General features: G+C 40.2%; 1 protein-coding gene across 6 annotated transcripts in view; it reads right to left on the reverse strand.

Annotated features, from left to right (window-relative positions):
* SUGCT (succinyl-CoA:glutarate-CoA transferase) overlaps positions 1 to 26115 on the reverse strand; it is a 768395-nt gene that overhangs the window by 240092 nt on the left and 502188 nt on the right. Inside the window, exon 13 of one of the 6 annotated variants that reach the window (XM_069588243.1) lies at positions 21863 to 22050. The exons of 4 other annotated variants lie outside the window; for them this stretch is intronic. In XM_069588243.1, the coding sequence (XP_069444344.1) occupies positions 22039 to 22050 (12 nt within the window). In that variant the 3' untranslated portion in view covers positions 21863 to 22038. Of the gene's footprint in view, positions 1 to 21862; positions 22051 to 26115 lie in introns of those variants that run through there. One more of the 6 variants, XM_069588246.1, reaches the window with a different exon arrangement.

Genomic DNA, 26115 nt, shown 5'->3' on the forward strand with positions numbered 1-26115 from the left:
CTTGATGAATAGAAAGAGGAAACTGGGTTTAGAAGTTAAAAATATCCATTATAACTTCCCTTTCAGTGACTTTTCTCTGGGGTGAAACAAAATTTCATTCATCAAACATAAATGGAAAATGTGTGCTTCATCAGGCATCCTTACATGTAATAAGTAGCTCCCCTGTTGGGTTGCTCACCAAATAAAATTGGAAATAGCTTATTTCAAACTTTGCTGGATCTTATAGGCCAGTGCTAACAAGTCAGCACTCCTTTCATTATCAATATCTGCCTTTGTGAAATCCCTGCCAGGACAAGGATGAGTTAGAAGTACACATCCTTCATGAATACTTTGGAGGCATGCATGTAGCCATAAAATATGGATATTTAGAATACATTAGGACCTTTTGGTCAGGCACTGATTAATTAGAATGAGTGCAGACTCTATTATTGTGGTGGTAAATATATATAATGTAAGATTGACCCTTTTAACCATTTTAAGTGTACAATTCAGTGGCATTAAGTACAGTCACAGTTTTGTGTAACCATCACTATTATCAATTCCAGAACTTTTTCAGCACCTCCCAAAGAAACTCTGTAGCCATTAAACAAAAACTCCTCTTTCTCCCCCACCCCAACCCCTAGTACTCTCTACTTTATTTTATGCCTCCATGAATTTGCCTACTCTATTTATTTCATATAAGGACTATAGGGTTTTAACATCTGTAATTATTCCATACTCCTACTCATCAAAAGGTGAGTCTCACTTCTCTTCTCTTGAATATGAGTCTGTCTTAGTGACTCACTTCCAAATAATAGAATGAGTTTAAAATGGCCTTGAGAAAACCACAATTCAAAAAGATACAAGCACCCAACTGCTCACAGCAGCACTATGTACCATAGCCAGGACATAGACGCAACCTGAAAGTCCAATGACAGAGGAATGGATAAAGAAGATGTGGTGCATATACACAACTGAATGCTACTCAGCCATTAAAAAGGAACAAAACGGGCTATTGGTAGAAACCCGATGGACCTAGAGACTGTTGTACAGACTCAAGTCAGAAAGAGAAAAACAAATATTGTGTATTAACATATTTAAGTGGAATCGGAAGAAATTGGTACAGACAATCTTATTTACAAAGCAGAAACAGAGACACAGACATAGAGAACAAATGCATAGATACCAAGGAGGAAAGGGGAAGCGGGATGAACTGGGACATTGGGATTGACATATATACATTACCAATATTAAGTATAAAATAGATGGGCTTCCCTGGAGGCTTGGACAGTAAAGAATCTCCCTGCAGTGCTGGAGACACAGGTTTGATCCCTGGGTCAGGAAGATTCCTGGAGAAGGGAATGGCTACCCTCTCCACTATTCTTGGCTGGAGAATCCCATTAAAAAAGGGTCCTGGTGGGCTACAGTCCATGGGGTTGCAAACAGTCAGACATGACTGAGTAACTAAGTACACATACACACACGTAAAATAGATAACTAATGAGAACCTACTATATAGCACAGGGAACTCTACTCAGTGCTATGTGGTGATAAAAATGGGAAAGAAATCCAAAAATGAGGGTATATATGTATATGTATAACTTATTCACTTTGCTGTATAATAGAAACTAATGCAACATTGAAAAGCAACTATACCCCAATAAAAATTAATTTTATAAAGGTATCATTTTCCTGGCTGGAGCTGCAGATGACCTCAACATAAACACTGACAACAGACTCCATATAAACACTCGGATGCATGTCAGTTCATTGAGAGCCCACTTCAAAATGTTCAAAAACATTGAGCTGAGTCTGTCAATTTTGGTGTAGGCCTGCCTTTCTGTAAAGAGTCAGATTCTGCAAATCGGATGTATCATGTATAGAAAGTTTATTATTTTTAAAAAAGAGAGGTTCTCTTTTAATCCTTAATATTAAGATTAAAAATATTTGAAAGAAAAAGTAAAACAGATACTTTTCAAAAGAATGCAGATTTCAATTTTATTAAAATATGTCTTTACAGGAACTCAGAGACAAAGTCACTGAGTACCTTTTCCAAGTAATTAAAGTGTAAGACACTCACAATTCTTCCCCTAACTAATTTTATAATATTTTTAATATAGTTGTTTTATATATGTGAAGGAACCTGTATAAATCTGTCTCTCTCTGATTCCCTTTCTGTCTCTCTTTCATGGTTTTTGAAGCTATTCTCCTAGAGATACTTTAAAAAATTCCCTTGACTGAAGAAAACTCCCATGACAATGCAGTCTGTATCCATACTTACAAAATGTACAGGTTATTAAGAGTTATTTTAGTGAAATTTAGAAATACTATTGCCCTTAAATTCCAAGAGAACTCATAAAATAATCATTGTTGTTAAATATTTTTAAGTGAGAGATTCTAAACCTCTTTTATAAAGAGGCAAAGAAACAAGCTGTTTTTTCAAAAATTTGTGTGTGACATAGTTAACACTCAATGTTTTTTGAATTAATATGATTTTACAGAACCTGTGTGCAAGAACCTATATAACTTAATATTTTTCTTCTTGCTTAGGCAGAGAAGGGTAAGAAAGTCAGAAGAAAGGAATTGGTGTCATGGCTCCACATTTCTTTTTCATATCTGCCTAGTTTCTTTCATGCTGAGGGAAGAAGACTAGGAACTGAAAAGTGAACTGCAAAGGACAAATGATTGAACAGCAACACCAGTGGCAATCACAGAACACTTAACAGAGCACTCAGATGTAGAAGATTCAGCAGAGAAAGTTTGGCACCTACTCACTGGAAGCTTTATGCCATCTTCCTGCACCCCAAGAAAAAAGGACATAATTCTTCTCTAGCAAAAGGCAAGCAAAGGAGTGTATCAATGCTTCACTAACAGACATTTTTCTAAAGAAGACATTCAAATGGCCAAGAAGTACATGAAAACAAACTCAGCATCGCTAATTACTGCTGCTGCTGCTGCTAAGTCGCTTCAGTCATGTCTGACTCTGTGCAGCCCCATAGACGGCAGCCCACCAGGCTCCCCCGTCCCTGGGATTCTCCAGGCAAGAACACCGGGGAGTGGGTTGCCATGTCCTTCTCCAATGCATGAAAGGGAAAAGTGAAAGTGAAGTCGTTCATTCGTGTCGACTCTTAGCAACCCCACAGACTGCAGCCCACCAGGCTCCTCTGCCCATGGGATTTTCCAGGCGAGAGTACTGGAGTGGGGTTCCATTGCCTTCTCCGTCGCTAATCACTGGGGAGATGTAAATCAGCCACAATGAGATATCACCCCACACCAGTCAGAATGGCCACTATCAGAAAAAGCAAACAAAAACTAAAACAAGAGAAAAACAAATGCTGGCAAAAATGTGGAGAAAAGAGAACCCTTGTGCACTGCTAGTGGGAATGTAAATTGGTACAGCCACTACCGAAAACAGTATGGAGTTTCCCCAGAAAATTAAAACTATAACTACCATATCATCTGGCAATTCTACTTTGGGTATATATCCAAAAGTCACAAAATCACTATCCCAAAGATATCTGCACCTCCACATTCATTGCAGTATTATTTACAACAGCCAAGACATGGAAACAGCCTGAGTCCACCGATGAAACAATGAATAAAGAAACTGTGAATACTATCCATTCACAAAAAGTAAGAAGTTCTACCGTTTGTCACAATATAGATGGACCTTGAGAACACTATGCTAAGTGAAATAAATCAGACAGAGAAAGGCAAACACTGTGTGGCCCCACTTACATGTGGAGTTTAAAAAACAAAAGAGATCAGAGTTGTGGTTGTCTTAAGTGGAAGGTGGTGGATGGGGGAATAGGGTGAAGGTGGCCGAAGGTACAAATGTCCATCAAAAAGAGTATATTTTTGAATGTTGCTAAGATCTTGGTCTTCCCTGGTGGCTCAGATGGTAAAGAATCCACCTGCAGTGTGGGAGACCTGGTTTCGATAGCTGGGTTGGGAAGATCCCATGGAGGAGAGCAACCCACTCCAGTATTCTTGCCTGGTGAATCCCCACGGACAGAGAAGCCTGGTGGGCTACAGTCTATGGTGTCACAAAGAGTCTGACATGACTGAGTGACTAAGCATAGCACAAGATCTTAATTGTTCTTATCACAAAGAAAAAATTATGTTTATGTGAGGTGATGGATGTTAACTAAACTTGTGGCAATCATTTCACTATATAAACTGGGAAAAACTCAAGAAAAAAAAAAAGTTCAAATCCATGTAGCAATAAGGCAGACCTCTATTTTCCTAGAAAAAAAGATAGAGCACTGTCCATGAGCAAGGGGATCTCAACTCACTAGTCACACTCTATCCAGGGTTTTGAGATGGGACAGGACTTAGGTCTTAAGAAATGACAGAGAGCTATAGGAAGCATCTCATCCAAGAAATCCATGGTATTACCTTCCTGATTACAAAAACAAACAAAAAAAAACGAATCACTTCATCCTTCACACAGTTACCCAGATCCAATTCAGGCCATGGATCCTATCACAAAAAGGGCTCTTTTGCCAACATGTAGGCCAACTGCTTATCTGGTTCTTTGATGAGTAAAAACAACCTCTTGAATGTTCAATCTGTAAAATTAAATCACAACAGCTGGTGACGAGGACAAATGTCCCATGGTAATCTGAACTTTCTTCCAGATTGCAAATTATGTTCAAAATCCATAACGTGCATAAACAAAGTTAGGAAAAAAAGGTGTTATTAAATATAAATCAGGAGTGCCTCTTGAAGGCTATATGGTTTCTTGTTACATAGAAATAGTGCTGAGAAAAACAGAATCAACCAGAGAAAAGCTACACGATATACCTATGTTCCCACACAGTGCTCATGATAGCAAATACTGTTTCCTGTTTTCATACTGTGGTTCTTTTCTACCATCCTGGACCATGGGGTTATGAAGACCAGAGGCAGTGGAGTGAAATAAAACAACTCTGGACTCTGCAGTCAGACAGATTTGGGTATGAATGTCAAGTTAACCACTTCCTAGATAACCTAGGTCAAATTACACAACCACTCTGAACCTCAGTTTTCTAATCTATAAAAGAGAGATATTAATGACTATCTCACAGGTATTTCATAAGAAACAAATGAGATTTTCCCTCTCTGGCATACACACCCACATGCACCCACATATCCACACACACACCCCCCCCCAAACAGTTAATCAACTCCCATTCTGTTAGGTCAGAATCTTGTGTGTACTGTATTATGTAAATTTTTAAATATTTTTTATATATTTACCTTCTCAACTAAACTGAGGGTTCTTTGGGGACAAGGCATATACCTCATTATCTTTCTGTCATGAGGTTTCAGAAAAGTTTTAGCATAGAGTAGGCAGTCAAAAATAAAATTTGTTTTTGACTTTGATTTTCTTAAATTCCCTGCATTCATGTCAAAAGAGCCCTCTCCTCCATTTAAGATTGGAAATGAGAACAAGGAAAAGACATCACCTAAGCTCCAACATTACAATTGTGCACATGCGAGATCCTTTCACCACAAATGATGTTACAATAAGAGATCTGCTATTTCTAGTTTCTACTTATCCTTGTTTTGTGGTTACGCCTTCCTTCCTAAGAAACAGCATCTTGGTTCTCAGATACTGAGTGAACAGAGAACAAGTGTTCTATCGTGTGAATTGAAGAAACAAGAGACAACGAAGAAAAAATTCTCCTCCCCCATTTCCTGAGATCCAGCATGGAGCAAGACAAGGGGTTTCCTTCTTCAGCATGACCTGACACATAGCTGGCATCAGAGAACTCCAGGTTTGGGCTAAGGCCACTGGAGGAGCAAAGGGGAAGAATGGGTGAAGTGAAGGGGTGCAGGCAGAGCACTTTTCCTTACAGCACAGAGAAGGGGTAGAAGTAGTACTAGGAAGTAGGACTGAACTAACTAACTGAGGGGGAGGTAAGGGCCGATCTGTGCCTAAGTGTAGGTTTAAATGGAGAACCAGAAGCCAGAAGTCGGGGGGTATAGGAAGGCTACCCCTGACATCTGTCTCCTCTGAAGTGCTGGGATTTTATTTCCCTCACTGAAATGGGCCTCAAAAATTTAGAGATGGTTTTTCTCAAACTCTGTGGCTTCTCATTCTAACTCTGCAGTTCACAAAATAGAGCTCCACTTATGAACTGACATCTTTTAAAGGGTCATAAATATTTTCCTCTTGATATTTTGCATGTAATGTCAATTTACATTTGCATAAAATATATAATCCGGATTCACAAGATTGATATCTCATGACATGTACATAATCTGATAGATGAGGCAGTCTTTAACTCTGATCACCAATGCTAAACAATTTCCAGTTTATTTTCAAATAAAGTTGATTCCCCACTCAGTTTACTACAGACTATGTGACTGTGGACAACACGGTCAAGGTCAAGGTCAAAGTCACTGACAACCTTCTCAAGGTCCTTCAAAACTTACCCCCTTCTCCTGCCACACTCCCATCCCCTAGTCCAGCAACACACAATTCCTAGAGGTCCCCCAAATCATATTCATAGCTGTGGTTTCAGAATCCCTATACCTCTGGACAAACTGAGTCTAGCTGCAAGGCTATCCTCAAAGGTCTTCCTCTGAGCACCCTAAGAACCCTCAGGAAGGCAAGAACAGAGAATCTTCTCTCTGCCTTGGTTTATCATTTACCCTCTATAGGAGGGACTCTCTGATTACAAATGATTGGGTGAATTATTTCAATCTCGCATGTCCTGAAATGTGGCCCACAGGTTCTTCCTTTCTGGATAAATACATCATTCACTGATTTAAACCACATAAACTATGCTCAGTAAGCATTAGGTTGTACTTGACTGGACTCACACAGAGATAAAGAAGACCTAACTCCTGATCTTACTGAGATCATCACTTAGCTGAAGATGAGAAAACAAAGGAGCAAATGGGGGCAAGTACTATGGTAGAGAAAAGCCAAGCGTGCTGAGAAATGACATGGAAGGAACAAGCCCCAAGCAGAGAGGTCAGGAGGAAAGGAGGGACTGGCTCTGGAGCAGATTCTTCAGGGTGAGGACCCCTGGGGCGGAAGGAGCACAGATAGAGAACACGTGCTCTGAGACCAGAGGTTTTTCCATGAGAACATAGCACAGGTGGTAAGAGGGGCAAATGAGGGTTTTCAGTTTTGTTCTGAAAAACTGAACTCCATTCCATGTAGAACTGGAGATTATCGGGGGTTGTTAGAAGTGGAGAGACCTCTTAGGATGCTGTTGTTATAAAACATGTGAGAAATGAGGAAAGCCTGAATGAAGCAGTGACAGTGAGGGAGGGTGGATTCCAGGAAACTGCTTTAAAAGTTCCCTCTGGGGATTTCCCTGGCAGTCCAGTAGTTAGGACTCAGTGCTTTCACTGACGTGGTTCTGGGTTCAATCCCTGGTTCCTGGTCAGGTAACTAAGATCATGTAAGCCACGCAGCCTGGCCAAAGAATGACAACAACAACAACAAAAGGTCATGATAGTTTTCTCTCTCTCTCTCTTCTTTTCTGGATGCACAACATGTGGGATCCTAGTTCCCTGGCCAGGAATTGAACCTGTGCCTTACAGTAGAAGTACAGAACCTTAATCACTGGACCACCAGGGAAGTCTCCTCTCAATATAACTTAATGACAGGTTGAACATGGGGACTAAGAGAGAGCCAGGTTAAGGGTGACCTCTTTGTTTCTGACCTAAATGCTTTTACTATTGAGCTAGAGAAAGAAGGGCAGATACAGGGGATGAGAGAGGAAAAGATGATGAGTTTAGTTTGGGAATGTTTGAGGTCTTGTGGAGCAACCAAGGAAGAATTTCCCGATGACACATGACTATACATATCTGGCATGTAGTAGGGACTACTGGACTGAAGACAAGAAGACTGGAAATGTTGGCACGTATGTGGCTGCTGAGTGTTGTTTAGAAGCAAAAGAAGAATATATAGAGTAAGAAGTAGGTAGTATACATTATGACTATGATGGAAATCTATTACAAGATAATCAGAAGCAGGAGTCCTAAACTTTGACTTGCCACCTTATTCCCAAGCTCTGCTCTTTACCTTCAAACTCATATGATGAATTCCTCAAGGAAAGACAAGCTTAAGGATCAAGAACCAGGCTAACATGTGTTTTTTCTCACTGTAACCCTCTACCACTGTGCCTTCACCAGTGTACGAAGCCCTTGTGTGAGCAAGACTGGACCATCCATGCTCTAAAATCAGAGGCAGATGCAAAGGCTCCATAACACATACAGTAAGCTAGCAGGCTGCTCAGGCCATCTGCCCTATGCTGAAACACTGGTCATCTGACTACCCTGGTATCAAGGAAAACTGTGTCAAAGGAAAGGCAGACTGAGGCCAACAAGAAGACAAAGCAAGGGGTTTTGCAATGGCCTAGAATAGAGACTGCTTAATCCAGACACCAAGGTATTCACAGGACTAAGGTATTTCCCCAGCAGTAATGGCTTCAAACTCATATTGTTCCCAGTTTCATGGGAGGAAGAGAGGGATTGACTCAGGGTAATAATCAGGAGATAGATAGAGAGTGAGAGAATCCCCTGCACCTGGTTCAAATAAATGTCACTGCCCTTGATCCCACTTAATCATCCCTCTTCCTTGGGGATAAAGTTAGGAGTCAGAAGTTACTAAGACTTGCCAAGAGCTCCCATTGAACCCAAAAGGCCAAACAAAGGACCTTGATAAATATCTAAATTTTAGGGACAAAACAAAGAGGAACTTTTAAGGAGGTGCCTGAAAAAGAAGGAAAGGTAGAAGAGAGAGCACATTTCTAGAAATGATGGAAGGGTAGAATTTAGAAAGGACAAGCAGTCAAGAGTGTAAAATGCAATTGTACATGACAACCGGGGGATCATAAGTGGCCTGTGACAATGGTTTTCAGTGGAGTAAAGGACCGGAACCTTTGACAGGGGCATATAGGAATGCACATGATTCTTATATATGCAAAATCTGCATGGGTTAGAGCCTGAACTGAGAATTCCAATTTTACATGACAGCTAGCCACCAGTCCTTGGAACTGGCTAATGGCCAAGTTATAACAGAATTCTCAGCTAAGTTAGAGGGTACCTCGATAACAGAGTCTTTGCTTAGTTAGTGCCGTTAGTGCCCAGATGGCTCACTTGAGTTTCTGACCACCAGATGGTGAAGTATCACAAAAGTGTTCTAGTTTTTGATGAGCTGTGAACCTAGACATTCTCCTTTCCTGCTCACCATTTGGACAAATGTGGGTTAGTGTTTCTTTCAGAGCTGTAGATGAATAAACTTTTTTATCCTAAGTTTCCTTCTAAACAAAGATGAGAAGATAAAAGAAGGCTTTATGGGACATCAAACTCAACATATTCAAAACTGAACATACACACACATGTGCCAGCAAAGAGATAGAAAGAGACAGAGAAAGAACAAATTACACCATCTGGTATTAGATTAAAATAAAATACCTATTAGATTAAAATAAAATACCTACACTAAAGTTATACTAGCATTAATTTTGTTGGATGATTGGAGTCCTAGATTCAAGTCCCAGCTGTGCCAGTGACCAGCTACAGATTTTGGGTAAGTCACTTAATCTCTCTTAGTTTCACCTTCCTTTTTGGTGAAATGGGCTGATAATAATGACACCTAACTCATAGAATTGTAAGAATTCAGTATAAGAACACATACACCTAGTATGACTCCTGGTGCAAAGTAAAGAAGGCTCAATAAATGTTATCTACACTAATTACTATGGGCTTCCCAGGTGGCTCAGTGGGCAAAGAAACCATCTGCAATGCAGGAGATGCAGGTGTGATCCCTGGGTTGAGAAGACACCCTGGAGGAGGGCATGGCACCCTACTCTAGTATTCTTGCCTGGAGAATCCCACGGACAGAGGAGCCTGGTGGGTTATAGGCCACAGGGTTGCAAAGAGTCAGGCACGACTGAAGCGACTGAGCATGCACACACTAATCATTATGGAACTTCAGAATCTGGCTGGGCCTCCAGTGGATCATTATGGACCTCCATACTAATTATAGGATATGTACTATTCAAGATCATTCGCATTCACAGAACACATATAACATAAACACCTATACATATGCATATACATATGTGCCTCCAAAAAGGCAGTCTCCACATTATAAAGAGCTTCAATCTAAAAATATATTGATAAGAATGTTCTTTAATCCTAGAAATGTTTTCCCCCTCACAGAAACACTGACTATAATAAAAATATTCACAGAATTCTAGGACCCAAATTAACTTTATAAATGATGATACATAGGAAAATTTAATACAGTGAAGTGAAGCTTCAGGGGAATGAGTGGATGCTGAGAATATACTGGTGCAAGGTCTATTCTGCTACTGCTAAGTCACTCTCCCTCCTATTTAGCTAGAGACTGGAGAGTTGAAACTTATGAGGGGGAGGGGTAATCCAAGACACTCTTGTAATTAGGGTTCCAGGCAAGACTTAGTTCTTAGTTTCTACCAATAAGATGAACTTAACAGAAAAATTTTATTTTGAATACTGAGTTACATGGGGAGAGAAGCAGAATGCAGAGCATCCCACTTTCTATGGCTCCTGAATTTGGTTCTTCCTGGCTCAGTGTGCATTGTTGCTTTCCTGAGGGCTGAGGACAGCAGCAGAAACAGCCTTCTGGGAGCAATGGCTTCCTTTTTATTGGCTTCCTACAGAGGGATGGTAGCTTCTTTGATTGAGAACAGCAGATGGGCTCTGGAAGCTTATGTTTAGGTCAACCTTCTAGTCAAGCTCTTCCAACAGTTTTGAAGCACCTAACCCCCTAAATAAAATCTGTATCTACAGATGTAGAATCTAGAGAAATGGTACAGATGAACCTGCAGGGCAGGAATAGAGAGGCAGATGTAGAGAATGGACAGGTAGACATGGGAGGGTGGCGAATTGGGAGAAGGGAATTGACGCATGTGCAGTGCCATGTATAAAACAGATAGCTAGAGGGAACCTGCTGTATACTGCAGGGCGTTCAGCTCAGTGCTCTGTGGTGACACAGGTGAGTGGCATGGGCAGGGGGAGGATGTGGGAGAGAGGCCCAAGAGGGAGGGGATATATGTATACGTATAGCTGATTCACTTCATTGTATAGCAGAAACTGACACGTTATAAAGCAACTACAGCCCAATTTTTTAAAATGTTCTTCATCTACTTAAACTAGATGTTTCTGTCTTCAGTGGAACCCTCCTTGAACAAGAGACATGAGCAATGCAAATACAGCTTTGGACCAGAGTTCAGGCACTATTCATGCAAATCAGACTTGCTGAGATCCCTGCATTAGAATTACCTGTGCTGATTCCCATTGCTGAACTCTCTTCACTTAAGAACCAATAGAAATCAAGGATATTTGCATTAAAAAACTACATATGGGGTTGGGGTGAAGGAATGGAGGAGAAGGTGGAAGAACAGAGATATTCCAGAGATATAAAAAGAAGTAGTTGTATGTACTGTGTGTTCATTTCTCAGTCATGTCTGACTTTTTGCAGTCCCATGGACTGTAGCCTGCCATGGTCCTCTGTCCATAGGATTTTCCTGGCAAGAATGCTGGAGTGGGTTGCCATTTCCTCCTCCAGGGGATCTTCCCAACCCAAGAACTGAACACAGGTTTCCCACATTGCAAATATATTCTTTACTGTCTGAGCCACCAAGGAAGCTCAGTTGTATGTATTGGTTGCCTGTAATGTAGCTATTTGAAAGATAGGTGCTACCTGTAATGGAAATATTCAAGAAGCCACTTTGGAAAAGCCAAGCTTTTTGGATTCTACCCCAAATTAACTCAATCAGAACCTATGTGAGGTGACACCTAGGAACCTGGCAACAGTGATGAGGAGTGAGGTTTAAGAATCAATACCATATCACAAGCATGCTTAAACAGAGTCAGTGTCAAAGTTTTTGCAATATTCACTTTCAGAAATAACTTAGAACCTGGAAGGAGAAAGCTCACTTTATCTCAGACACATATTTCCTTTTGGCTTAGAGTTACTGATGTTAGGAGGAGTAGGACTTGCTCTCAGGTGACATCTCCCCATTCAAGGTGACAGGAACCCTAGTGTGTGCTGGACAGCCTGAGGGCTGTGGATGTCTCACCTGGTAGGAATCACTGACTTAAGGAGAAATTAAACAGCATCCCCTGATGATTCAACCCTCTCTGCCTGATGAGTGGTTCTAAGCACCATGGTGATGTTTTGCATTTATGGTTATTGAGGAAAGATATTTTCCAAGTCGTTGAATTGGTGCTAACCACCTAGCCTCACTGTGCTGAGCACTGGCTTTGAATTAGCCCATTTACACAACAAAGCATAGTAAATGTGGATATATAACCACTCAATATAGTCAACACTGATAACATAAAAATCCAAAATCTAAAAGTCAGCAAACTGCTATATTCAAATGAATACAAGCTACATGTTTTCCCTTTGTGGATATTAGAACTGTGCTCAATCCTTCAAACATTTCAAGAGCTGACCTGCTAACAAACCCCACAGAGGACTTCACCACCTGGGGCTTGAAGTCATCTCCACTTTCTTGTCTATATGCTTTTCAATTTTCATTAAAAGCAGGAGCTGGATAATAGGCCTCTTCCTCTTGGCATTTAGAAAGACCTCTGTTTTCATTTCCTTTTTTAAATGTATAAATAAATATTTATTTCATTAAAGTACTCCCCAATTTTTTTCCAACTCAAAATGGGCCTTCCTAAGCATGATTTTAAAAAAATTATTAGAGTATAGTTGATTTACAATGCTGTGTTAGTTTCAGGTGTATAATAAAGTGACTCAGTTATACATATACCTGAATTCACTCTTTTTGAGATTATTTTCCCCTGTAGGTCATTACAGAGTGTTGAGCAGAATTCCCTGTGTTATCCAGTAGGTCCAAGCAACAATACACCAAAAACTGGACAAGCTAGAAGAAGTGGACAAATTCTTAGAACGTTACAAAGTTCTAAGACTTAACCAGGGAGAAATAGAAAATATGAGCAGATCAATCACAAGTATTGAAACTGAAGCTGTGATTTAAGAACTTCCAAAAAACAGAAGTCCAGGATTAGATGGTTTCACGGGCAAATTCTATCAAATACTTAGAGAAAAGCTAACACCTATCCTTCCTAAACTATTCCAAAAAAATTGCAGAGGAAGGGACATTCTCAAGTTCACTATGCAAGGCTGCTATCACCCTGATACCAAAACCTCACAAAAAATATCACAGAAAAAAGAAAATTACAAGCCAATATCACTGATGAATACAGACACAAAAATCCTCAACAAAATACTACCAAGCCAAATCCAACAACACATCAAAATATACCATGATCAAATGGGACTTACTCCAGGGATGCAAAGACTCTTCAGTATACACGTATCAACCATTGTGATACACTGCATTAACCAACTGAAGAATAAAAACCGTATGATCGTATCTTTTCTTCTTATAAGAAAAACGTATGCCAAAAGCTAAGGAAAACTGGAAAAGTAGAATATACTCATCATATTACCTTCCTCCCACTTCCAGTGTTGAAACCATTTGCTATTTTGAACAAACACTAAGAAAATAGGCTGATGGGATAATTTCAACTAGTAATATAAAGGGAAAGAAACTGATACATTTTGAGCTTTTTCTGAATGTCGTGTACTATGGTAGGGAATTGTACATTTCACACAGAACAGAATCTAAGGGAAGACCAACAGCTTGCCAGGGGACACACAAGATGTCAAATCAGGATTAGGGCCATGCCTCTCTGGACCCTCTCCCCACAAACTTGCTAATTATTGTTTAAAGAAAAAAGAAAAGAATGTTAACTTAGCACACTTCATTTAGAAATACAGATATCCAGGTCCATCCACACATATATAAATGACTCAATTTCATTCCTTTTTATGGCTAAGTAATATTCCACTGAATATATATACCAACCTTCTTTGTCCATTCCTCTATTGATGGATATTTAGGTTGCTTCTATGTCCTGACTACTGTAAATAGTGCTACAATGAATACTGGGGTGCAGTATCTTTTTGAATTATGCACCCAGAGACTGTCATACAGAGTGAAGTAAGTCCACAAGATAAAAATAAATATTGTATATTAATGTACATATGTGGGACCTGGGAAGATGGTATAGAGGATCTTATTTGCAAAGCAGAATTGGAGACGCAGACACAGAGAATAAACATATGGACACCAGGGGGCAAAGGAGGGTGGGATGAATTGGGAGATTGGGATTGACATATATACACTACTATGTATAAGATAAATAATTAGTGAGAACCTATTATATTAGGTTTCCTACTGTATTAGGAAACTACTTGGTTCTCTGTGATGACCTAAATGGGAAGAAAATCCAAGAAAGAGGGAATATATATATAGCTGATTAACTTTGCTGTATAGTAGAAACTAACACATTGTTAAGCAACTATACTCAAACAAAAATTAATTTTAAAAATACAAGAAAAAAATACAGATATCCAAATATACAGTTAACATGACTTGCAAATTAGCTCTGTTCTTTTTTTTTTAATTTACTTATTTTTAATTGGAGGATAATTGCTTTATAATATTGTATTGGTTTCTGCAATACATCAACACGAATCATATAAACATATGTTTCCTCCCTCTTAAACCTCCTTCCCCAGAGAAGGCAATGGCAACCCACTCCAGTACTATTGCCTGGAAAATCCCATGGATGGAGGAGCCTGGTAGGCTGCAGTCCATGAGGTCGCTAAGAGTCAGACACGGCTGAGTGACTTCACTTTCATTTTTCACTTTCATGCAGTGGAGAAGGAAATGGCAACCCACTCCAGTGTTTTTGCCTGGAGAATCCCAGGGATGGGGGAGCCTGGTGGGCTGCCATCTACGGGGTCGCACAAAGTCAGACACGACTGAAGCAACGCAGCAGCAGCAGCAGCAAACCTCCCTCCCAACCTCCCACACCGTCTCACCCCATCCCTCACCTGATCCCACCCCTTTAGGTTGTCACAGAGCACCAGCTTGAGCTCCCTGAGTCATATAGCAAATTCCCACTGGCTATCTATTTTACATATGGTAGTATATATGTTTCCATGCCACCCACTCAATTAATCTCACACTCTCCTTCCCCCACTGGGTCCACAAGCCTGTTCTCTATGTCTGTGTCTGCATTCAGTTCAGTTTAGTCACCCAGTCATGTCCGATTCTCTGTGACTCCATGGACTGCAGCATGCCAGGCTTCCTTGTACATCACCAGCTTCTGGAACTTGCTCAAACTCATGTCCATCAAGTTAGTGATGTCATCCAATCATCTCATCTCATCTCATCCTCTGTCGTCCCCTTCTCTTCCTGCCTTCAATCTTTCCCAGCATCAGTCTTTTCCAATGAGGCAGTTTTTCGCATCAGGTGGCCAAAGTATTGGAGCTTCAGCTTCAGAATCAGTCCTTCCAATGAATATTCAGGACTGATTTCCTTGAGGATTGACTGGTTTGATCTCCTTGCAGTCCAAGGGACTCTCAAGAGTCTTCTCCAACACCACAGTTCAAAAGCATCAATTCTTCAGTGCTCAGCCTTCTTAATGGTCCAACTCTCACACGACTACTGGAAAAACTATAGCTTTGACTAGATGGACCTTTGTTGGCAAAGTAATATCTCTGCTTTTTAATATGTCTAGGTTGGTTGTAGTTTTTCTTCCAAGGAGCAAGTGTCTTTTCATTTCATGGCTGCAGTCACCATCTACAGAGATTTTGGAGCCCAAGAAAATAAAGCCTATCACTGTTTCCATTGTTTCCCCATCTATTTGCCATGAAGTGATGGGACTGGACCTAATTAGATGCCATGATCTTAGTTTTTTGAAAGTTGAGTTTTAAGCCAGCTCCATTACTGTCTTAAATGTTTCCATTGCTGTCTTAAATGTCTCCATTGCTGCCTCCATTGCCTCCAATGTCTCCATTTCTTCCCTGCAAATAGGTTCATCAGTACCTGTTCTTTACTGAATACTGGGGGAAAAGAACATATTCCCAGAAGGGAGCTGAAAATAGTTGCATCTCTCAAATTTTATGAGTGTCTTGGGAGGCAAGAAAATGACACAGAGCCTAAGGAACTGCCCCAGTGGAGTAAGGATGCCAGAAAGTAGACCAGAACATTTAGGAAGAGAAGCATTCTTTTGACCATTAGGTGGTTGAGTAACACAGGGGTGCAGAGAAGAGTCTGAAAGTGTCAGAGCTGGGCCCAAGTAGGCCCCCATGCTTTTAATTCTGTACCCTTTGGACAAGTTGCTTTACTTCTTTTATTACTTAAAAAAAAAGATATTAACATGTACGTTACAGAATGTGAACTTTCTAATTATTTTTTATCGGAGAATAGTTGGTTTACAGTGTCACATTAGCTTCTGCTGCACAGCAGAGTGAATCAGTTATACATACACATAATCTCCACTACCTTTTACATTCTTTTCCCATATAGGCCATTAAAGAATACAGAGTAGAATTCCCTGTGTTATAGAGTAGGTCCTTGGGGCTTCCCCGATGAGTCAGTGGTAAAGAATCTGCTTGCAATGCAGGAGCCACAGAAGATGTGAGTTTGATTCCTGGGTCAGGAAGATCCCCTGGAGGAGGACATGGCAACCTACTCCAGTATTCTTGCCTGGAGAATCCCATGGACAGAGGAGACTGGCACACTCTCATTCTCGGTCCATAGGATCGCAGAGTGGGACACAACTAAAGTGACTGAGCACACACACATGCACACAGTAGGTCCTTATCAGTTCTCCATTTTATATATAGTAGTGCGTGAAGCAGAAGACGCAGGTTCAATCCTTGGGTCAGAAGATCCCCTGGAGGAGGGCATGGCAACCCACTCCAGTATTCTTGCCTGTAGAATCCCATGGACAGAGGAGCCTGGCGAGCTGCCGGCCATAGGGTGAGAAAGTGTTGGACACACTCGAAGTGACTGAGCACGTATATGTCAGTCCCAAGCTCCCAATTTATCCCTCATTCCTCTCCCCCTTGGTAACTGTAAGTTTGTTTTTTATACCTGTGACTCTTTTTCTGTTTCGGAAATAAGTTCAATTAAAAAAAAAAAAAAGTAAAGTACTCAGTAAATGGCGTTTCATCACTCTTAATAGTAAATGTTCATAAAAAAAGACAAATTGTTTGCCTACGCTTTACATAGGCCCCTGACACTTCTTCAACATGGATAAAAGTTAGCCTCTGGTTTGGACCTGCTATTCAGCCTGGTTCTGTCCCTCCAGTAGAGCTATACTGTGTTCATGTGTGTCTGACTTACAGCACATAACCTAACCTACTCCAGTAACTGGAGGGAACTCGTTGCAAGAGCTTGTGGCAGAGTTCCTCCTGGAGAGAAAACTGTCTCTGTTTAGAAGAATACCCTAATAAGTTATTTGGGTAGAAAAGGTGAGATCCTGGGAGACATAGTTAAGAAGCAGGCAGCAAACACAGCCTTAGGTGAACAGCTAAAGGATTCTGAATGGAGGGACGATGAGAAGGAAGGGAGGAGGGGAGATGGGAGAGGAGAAGGAGCTGAGAGCGAGAGAGACCTGAGGTGGTAGAGGAATGCAGTCAAGAGGAACTTCCTGGTGGCAAAGTGGCTTAATAATGTTTAAGAACAAGGAGGCCTCCTATTCTTCTTAAGCATTTTACTGGGATATAACACTCTCCTGCTTCCTACAGGAAGCACCATTTCTATGGAATGGTGCCAGTGAGAGTGAACAGGAATGACCTGGGGATGCTAGTTAAGAAAGAAGGATTGAGTTCCCCCTCAGGGTCAGCATGGAGAATAGAGAACAAGACAGCTGGGGGAGATAAGATGAGGGAGGTCAAGAGTTTACCAGGAAAAACCACCCATGAGAATCAGGTCGAGGTTGGGCAGAAATCTGGGGGATGGCATTGGAACCTTCCAGGAGATATGAAACAGGGGATTGAGACCATTTTAGTTAAATCTCAAAGGACAGGGTGACCTCAGAGACAAGAGTGACCTAAGCTAACATCTGAGTCACATTAGCATTTCCAGATCAGGAGGAGGAAGAGATAAGAAAGCACAATGATAAGTGGGATTCTAGACAGCAGTGATTTTCACAGCTTGTTTGTATTTTACGGAGACACTTTTCCTTCAGATGAAATATTATTTGGAAGTCCAGTGTGAAAACAAGGAAAAGAAGATCTGTTCAGCTTGGTGTGTGTGTGTGTACATGCATGTGGTGTGTGTGTGTGTGAAAGAGACAGAGAAGAAAATGTGGAGAGACAGAGCCATCTCCACTTGCTTCCTCCTCTCTCTACTTCATTCTCACACACACAGCAGTTCTTCTTGTGGTTGGGGTCTAACCATCATGGTTTTAAAACCACATATAAAATAAAGGTACATCCGGCTATTTTTAAAAGAAGAAGCACATTAGGTAAGCACACAGGGCTCAACTCATTGCCTTGACTCCCTGTGTGGGTCTACACAAATTACCTTACCACTCTTGTTCTTCATCTCAAGACTGGGTATTTAAAAAACCTCCCAGGATGATAATTAAATACAAAATTATACATAAAGTATTCTAAAAAGTGCTTAACCCATTACTATTACTGTAATAGTATTCCTTTGCATATGAATAATAAGCAGATAGTTTATTAAGCAATTTCCAGGTTGGCAATTACCCAAAAGAGATCTTGGTGGAGAGAGGGGAGGATGCCCCACAGCAAAAGGAAGCTACTTGGGAGACATGACAGGAGTGGAGAGTTCTGGGGCAGGCTCAGACCAACGGGAGAGTGAGGGAGGTTCCCAGGGGAAGGAAGGCTCTCCATCCCAGAAGAGTTACCACCAACACCACTCCAAGCCAGAGGGTGTCTGACTTACAACACACCACCTCAGTTACTCCACAAACTGGTCAACTTAAGTCTATTGGATTGGTTTACTACGAACCCTAGGCTGACTCTTCTGAGCATGTTAAAGGACTTTTAATTACCATTAGCAGAAACAAACTGACTAAAATTTAAAAACCCACTGTTCAGTGGGACATGGTACCTTGAGACTGAAGGCAGAACAAAATATCAGTAAGAAAAAATATTTATGGCTCTACTGCTCCAGCCTCATTCTAAAATGAGGAAATGGCAATTATCAGGAATTTAAAAGTTCCTAACCAAACATAATTTTCTTCTACGCCACACCACCAAATTTTTTATTACATAGGGGGATGTGTGCGTGTCTGTATGTGTGTGTATTCCCAAAACTTAAAAAACACATATTATCTGAGTAAATAATCTAACAAAGTCCAAAAGCTGAAATAGTGCATATTTTCTACCAAAAAAAAAATTCTTGGAATTGTATTGTTTTTAATAAAATTTATTAACTTAATCATTTTCTATAAAAGGAGATGTTAAAAAGTAGAGGGAGTATAAAAATGATTTGTGCTTGCTCATAAAACAATAAATTGTACTTTGTAGAATGCAGAAAATGAGAGAGAAATTTAACTCTCTTCTATTTACAGTAGCCATCTGAAGTCCAGGGCAGAATCCAGGTCTGAACAATTCATACTGCCTGGGCAATTTGATTCTATTGAGTATATGTTTGGGGACAAAGTTCTGAATGCTGGGGAGGGCTAAGATAGAATAGAACTGCTGTGTTTTTGGAAAGAAAAGCAAGAAAGTAGTACCAAGACTTGGAAAAAAAGACTTGTGCTGTCCCTGGTGTGGGGAAGTGGGCAAGTAGAGAAAGAGAGTTAAAAGCCTGAAGGATAATGAAGTGTAGCCTTCCCTTGTGGAACCAAGGAGTGGTTCCATATGTCTTTATTGGCAGGGGGATTTCTATAAAATCCTGTTATCAAGCATCAGAGAGTTTGGACAGAGATCAAATGAATCGCCCAAGGTCACACACTGTGTCAGGGCAGACCCAGAGTTAGAACTCACAGCCCTCAAGTTTCCAATCTATTGCTTGGCTCTCTCAACCACAAATGCTTGTCAAGGAAAAAAAGTCTCCCTAGAGCTGAGGCAACACAGCTGGAGAATATTAGCCCCAAAGTTTAAAACAGACAGGATTTCACTGGATCACAGATCCATAACCTCCTTTGGTGAATACACGGGGGAAGCTAGAGGGCAAGGGGGTGGGCGGGGGGTTGAGTATGGCTGAGAAAACAGGGAAGCGGGGGGAGAAGGGGATGACAGAGGATGAGATGGTTGGATGGCATCTCTGACTCAATGGACATGAGTTTGAGTAAGGTCCGGGAGTTGGTGATGGACAGGGAGGCCTGGTGTGCTACAGTCCATGGGGTCACAAAGAGTCGGACATGACTGAGCGACTGAACTGACTGACTGACTGAAAGAAGATGATCAGATCATCCCACATCAGCAAACCATCACCCTTCAAACACACACACATCACTGGTTAACAAAATTGAAAATACTTATCTGAGAGAAGAATCACTGCTTTAAAATAAGTCATTGGTGTGTCTGTAGGAGTGTGTGTGTGTGTGTGTGTTTTCCTTAAACCCAGAAAAGAGACTATTTAATCAATAATTAGTTCTGATTTTAGAAGATGAAAACAAACAAATTGAAATAAAATATGAGAATAATATAGTCTAAAACCACTGGGAAAAAGTACCTTTCACCATCTGGATGATTTCCTTGTATCCTTGGCCTCTAGATGCAAAGCCTTGGGTTTGCATACTTTCTCAGCCATTAACTCCACTGAGAATTTGATTAAAGCTATGGTCCTCCCCCAGGGAATCATTTTTGGATCCATACTCATAAGTTTAATATTAATAACCAGCCCACAAGAACCTACTGTATAGCACAGGGAACTCTGTGCAATGTTATATGGCAGCAGACCATGGCGTCACAGAGAGCTGGACACGACTGAGCGACTGAGCTGAACTGAATGGAACTGATGTGGCAGCCTGGATGGGAGGGGAGTTTGAGGGAGAATGGATACATGTGTATGCATGGCTGAGTCCCTTTGCAGTTCACCTGAAACTATCATAGCATTATTAATCGGCTATAGCCCAATAAGGATAAAAAGTTTAAGAGTTCAAAGATTCCACAAGTCAAAGAGCCCCCATATGGGAAACCCTGTTGTAAGAGGCTTTGCAATGCTCAAAGGAACATGTGCATGGCATTGACTGGCCCATCGGTTTCCAAAAACCTGTCTGTAAGCCAGCTGCCTCGTGACCACATGGGTCACCTGTGAAAAATACAGATATCTGAATATCTTCCAGAGCCTCCTGAATCTGGTTTGGTGGAGGTGGTGGTGGGGGGAGCTTACGGGAGTGGAGCAGGTGCCCAGGAACCAGTACTCTAACGAATGTTCCAGGTGATTCTGATACAGAGTCAGACCTGAGAACCACGCTTTGGACAGCTGCTTAATGATGCTGCTAATGACTTGGAAACTGAATGAGATAAAGGTACTAAAAGTTGGAAGAGGAAGGTGTAAGAATAGTAATCATAGTTTCCAATCCTAATTTGGGACCTACGGTCTAACAATGGCAAAAATATTTGAAATCCGGCCCATCCTAGGAAATCTGAGACATATGGTCATCATGATATAAGATAAAAATGTCTGAGAAATCACTGCTTTAAAGATAAGATGACCAGATGGTCTACATTAAGACAGAAAGTTCCGTCATTTGATTTCACATCCTGCATCTCTGATTTTCCCTTGCCTGTTACCTTCTTCTCAAGCTAGTGAAGCACCCTCTTACTTTTATCACCAGATTTCTCCAACTGCTCCACGTGTCAGGAAACCTTACTCTAGCCCCATCTGATCAGCCTCGGGGCTGACTCACAGGTCAAGATCAGCCTCCCGTGGTGATCTCCTTTGCTGTATAAGCAAAAGCCTCAGAGATTTAACCTAGTTCCTTCTCCTTAGGTAGGTACTTCCACCCAATCGTCCCTTGACACCCTGTCTTCTCAAGATAGGAGCAAAAGAGTAAATAGCAGTTAACTCTGTGCATCACATCAGTTCATTTTAATCACTGATTGTTACAAGGAGGAAGTCAGGAAAAGTGAAAATCACAAACATGGGAAAGCTCCCTAGTTTACAATGATCTTCCTATTGTATTCACCAGGCTCTAATTGCTGACTTCTTTGTGTATCTTCAATTTCTTGCTTCCCATTTATTTCTCAACCTGCCATAATAATAAATATTATAATTAGATAGTATCTTATATAAATAAATATAATAAAAATATCTTAGAAGATAGAATAAATAAAAACACAAGATAAATTGTCAGTGCATACGTTGCTATTGCTGTTTAGTCACTAAATAACATCTGACTCTTTTGCGACCCCATGGACTGTAGCCCATCAGGTTCCTCTGTCCATGGGATCTCCCAGACAAGAATACTGGAATGGGCTGCCGTTTCCTTCTTCAGGGGATATTTCCAACCCAGGGATCAAACCCACATCTCCCACATTGGCAGGTGTTTTCTTTACCACTGGGCATAGTTACAGAATTGTTTTTCTCCCTGTTTCAGAAACAGCAAAAGGAAATGGGCTGCAAAATACAAAACATACTCCTCACTATACTCACTATGGCGGTTTGCCATATGGTATATACTGAAAATAGATGCTGACTTAAACCAAAGAAGTTTAAAGACTAATAGGAAAAAGAGCTCACTACGATTATGCTCACTTAAAATGGAAGTTTCTGACAGTGTTTTATAACCTTGTTCCTCTTGCTACTTAGCTAACAGTGAGTAAAGGAGTTCTGTAAATTAACATAAACAATCTATTTGGGTTTGAAGTGATTATTTTATCATTATCATTATTATAGTCATTTATTGGTTGGCCAAAATATTCATTCCAGTTTTTCCATAAGATGTTACTGAAATACCCAAATGAACTTTTTGGCCAACTCAATACTATGCTAAATATTGTAATCTAAGCTATCTCATGTAATTTTTTTTCAAAAAGTTTGTCAAGTAGGTAGTAGCTTCCCACATTTTACAGAAACAGAAAATGAGACCCAGATAGGTTAAGTATGTTGAGCAAAGTCACACAAATTAAGTGTACTCAAACCAGTGTTGTGTTGGTAAATGTTAATCAACCAGCTCTTTGAGGTTAAGGGAAGAATCTGGTTTGAAAAATTTGCTGATTCCCATGGTATAAATATTCCCACCAAGTTATTTCAAGTTGCCAAGGTGATGTCACTTAGCTCAGAGTTGGGAAAAGATGCGTGTAGGTTCCATCTTGTCAGCTACAACTTCACCTCATCACACTATTGCTTAAATCCAGACCAGCCTTGTTCAAAACGTGCTATAGCCACCCACTGCATCACTCCTGTGATCATACACGATTTTGGAAATTGGACACTGGCCATGTCTCTATCCTGGCAGTATTAAACAATGTGTAGAAGATTTCATTCATTGAAAAGGTAAAATATAGAAGAAAGCCACCAAATTATCCTGTTGTTACTGCAGAAAGTCAGAATCAAAAGTGAAAACTCTGTGGACAGCTTTGAAAGCTGAATTGGAAGTAGCAGAGCAAAGAAGTGAAGTGAAGTGAAAGTTGCTCAGTCATGTTTGACTCTTTGCAACCCCATGGACTATACAGTCCATGAAATTCTCCAGGCCAGAATACTGGAGTGGGTAGCCTTTCCCTTCTCCAGGGGAATCTTCCCAACCCAGGAATCAAACCCAGGTCTCCCTGGGTTCCGCACTACAGGTGGATTCTTTACCATCTGAGCCACAAGTGAAGCAATATAGCAAACAAACATCATATAAAGTATGATAAGTCTCCTAATGGGAAATATCATCATTCTTTGTATTTTTTTCTAAATCAAATGTTATAATCCAATAGAGAAAAATACTATGCAGTCCTCAACTGTAACACCCAGGGGTTTTTTGTTTGTTTTTGTTTTTTCTTTTATCTGCATACCATATTGTGCTAAAATCATTCACACGTCTTTTACTGGTTACTTTTGAAAATATCCTAAGATTCATCTTCTAGGGCAAAAGTTAAAATAAATCCAGTCAGTGTCTACAGCCTCTGTCTAAAAGTGAAAGTGTCAGTCACTCAGTTGTGTCCAACTCTTTGCGACCCCATAGACTGAAGCCCACCAGGCTCCTCTTGTCCATGGATTCTCCAGGCAAGAATACTGGAGTGGGTTGCCATGCCCTTCTCCAGGGGATCTTCCCCACCCAGGAATCGAACCTGAGTATCCTATACTTCCTTCATTGCACACAGATTCTTTACCTGCTGAGTCACTGGGGAAGCCCAATCCCTGTCTAACTCACAACTATTAATACTAATTAAGAGAAAGGAGAAAGCATATCCACATTTTGAAAAATTAGTCTGAGTCATCACAAAGTGACTATTCAAGTGAAAAGAGAGAGAGATGAAAAGGCAAATCTCCAACATGTACAGTAAGTTCCCTACATATGAATGAGTTCCATTCCAAGAGCATGTTTGTAGGTCCAATTTGTTTCTAAGTTCAACAAAGTTGGCCTAAGTATCCAACCAACACAATCGACTACATAGTCCTGTGTTGTAACAGATTTAAAATACTTTTCACACAAATAATACACAAAAAACAAACACATTAAAAAACACACAAATACATACAAAACAAAAAAAGCAATTTTTTAGTCTTACAGTACAGTATCTTGAAAAATACAGTAGTACAGTACAACAGCTGGCATACAGGGGCTGGCATGAAGTGTACAGACAAGAAGAGTTACTGACTGGAGGAAAAATAGGAGGTGGAAGATGGTAGAGCTGAAGGATCATCAGCAATAGGAGATGGAAGGCAAGCTGCAATTTCACTCACACCTGATGTTAATGGAATGAATGTTCCCATCTTTGAAAAGCTCGAAACTTGAAGGTTAGCATGCAGGGGATGCACTATACTTTAAAACTAATCATTACCCTGGCGATACATCACAAATGAATTTGAGAGAAGGGAATTTTTAAAAGGCTTTGCTTGGCTGACAAAATCTATGAGATAAAAGGTAAGAATTACTTTGATTATAAAACTAAAAATTTCCTTCTATATTAGATTCTAAAAACCATATTATAAAAATGTTCTCTTATGTGTTAAAAATTTCAAAACAAAAATCATAAACCTGATGGAAAGACCACTTATGAATGTATAAAGATTGGCAAACACAGAAACAATAAATCATAAAACTGTCAGAAATTATTTCTGTTGAGATTTTAATATAAAATATTTAAGTACTCTGAATGAAGAAAAATAAGGAAAATTAATATATATCAGTTGGAAATGTGAAAAACAGAATTTATTTTGTTAACTGTCAGGAAAGTGCTTTCCTTTTAAAGATATTGGCCTACTAGAGGATGAAAGAAAACAATACAAATATTAAATATTAAAGAATGAATAGACAAGATAGAAGGGGTTATGACTAATAATTTAGCCATTTCAAGAACTTAATAAAAATTTAGTAGTTTCAATAATTTAATAAGTAGTAGTTCTATTGAAATGAGAATGCAAGAAGACCCAGCAGTATCTTTGACATATGGGTTCTTATAGAAGCAAACATGCCCAGGGGCCTTTATAAATGACACAATTTCATCTCTGAAGGGATAGGTGGAAGGCATCCCAAAGAGTGACCTCATCAGTGTGGAATTTCCACACTATCCCTGGCCAGGGTGAGAGAGGGCAGGGACTCGGGGGAAGTGGGAGGAGACTTGTGTCTACCCCAACAGCAGCCCTGATACAAAACCTGTCATCTCTAGAACACATTCTAACATCAAGCACAAATTATGGGAGTCTCCTTCTCTGTTTAGTGAGAATTTATCAGTTCAGAATGCTAGTCTTAATTATGCCCCATAGAGGACAGAAGAAAAGCAATGAAAAGAGTATAAGATTCAGAAACAGAAAAATCAGATTCAAATTCTGATGTCATCACCATCAGCAAGGTTAGATCAAACCATTTAGATGCTGAGCCATGGTTTCTTCACAGTGACATAAATAGCTACCTAGAAAGATGATGACAATCAAATGAGATAGTTATGAAAACTACTTTATCAACTGTAAGTTGCTGTGTAAATGATAGATTATGTAAACTCCAATATTACTTCTTACTATTTCCATCTAGTTGAAAGTCCCTAAATTATTTGAAAATAACTACCAAATACCACCAAGGAAATGCAATGGAAAACAATTTCATATACAAATCAGAATGTATCAAAATATGCTACCAGCCTAGCTGTCACCTCTTGAGTGTTCCAGT

The sequence above is a fragment of the Ovis canadensis genome, chromosome 4 (genome assembly GCF_042477335.2).
Source record: "Ovis canadensis isolate MfBH-ARS-UI-01 breed Bighorn chromosome 4, ARS-UI_OviCan_v2, whole genome shotgun sequence".
NCBI classification, from domain to species: Eukaryota; Metazoa; Chordata; class Mammalia; order Artiodactyla; family Bovidae; genus Ovis; species Ovis canadensis.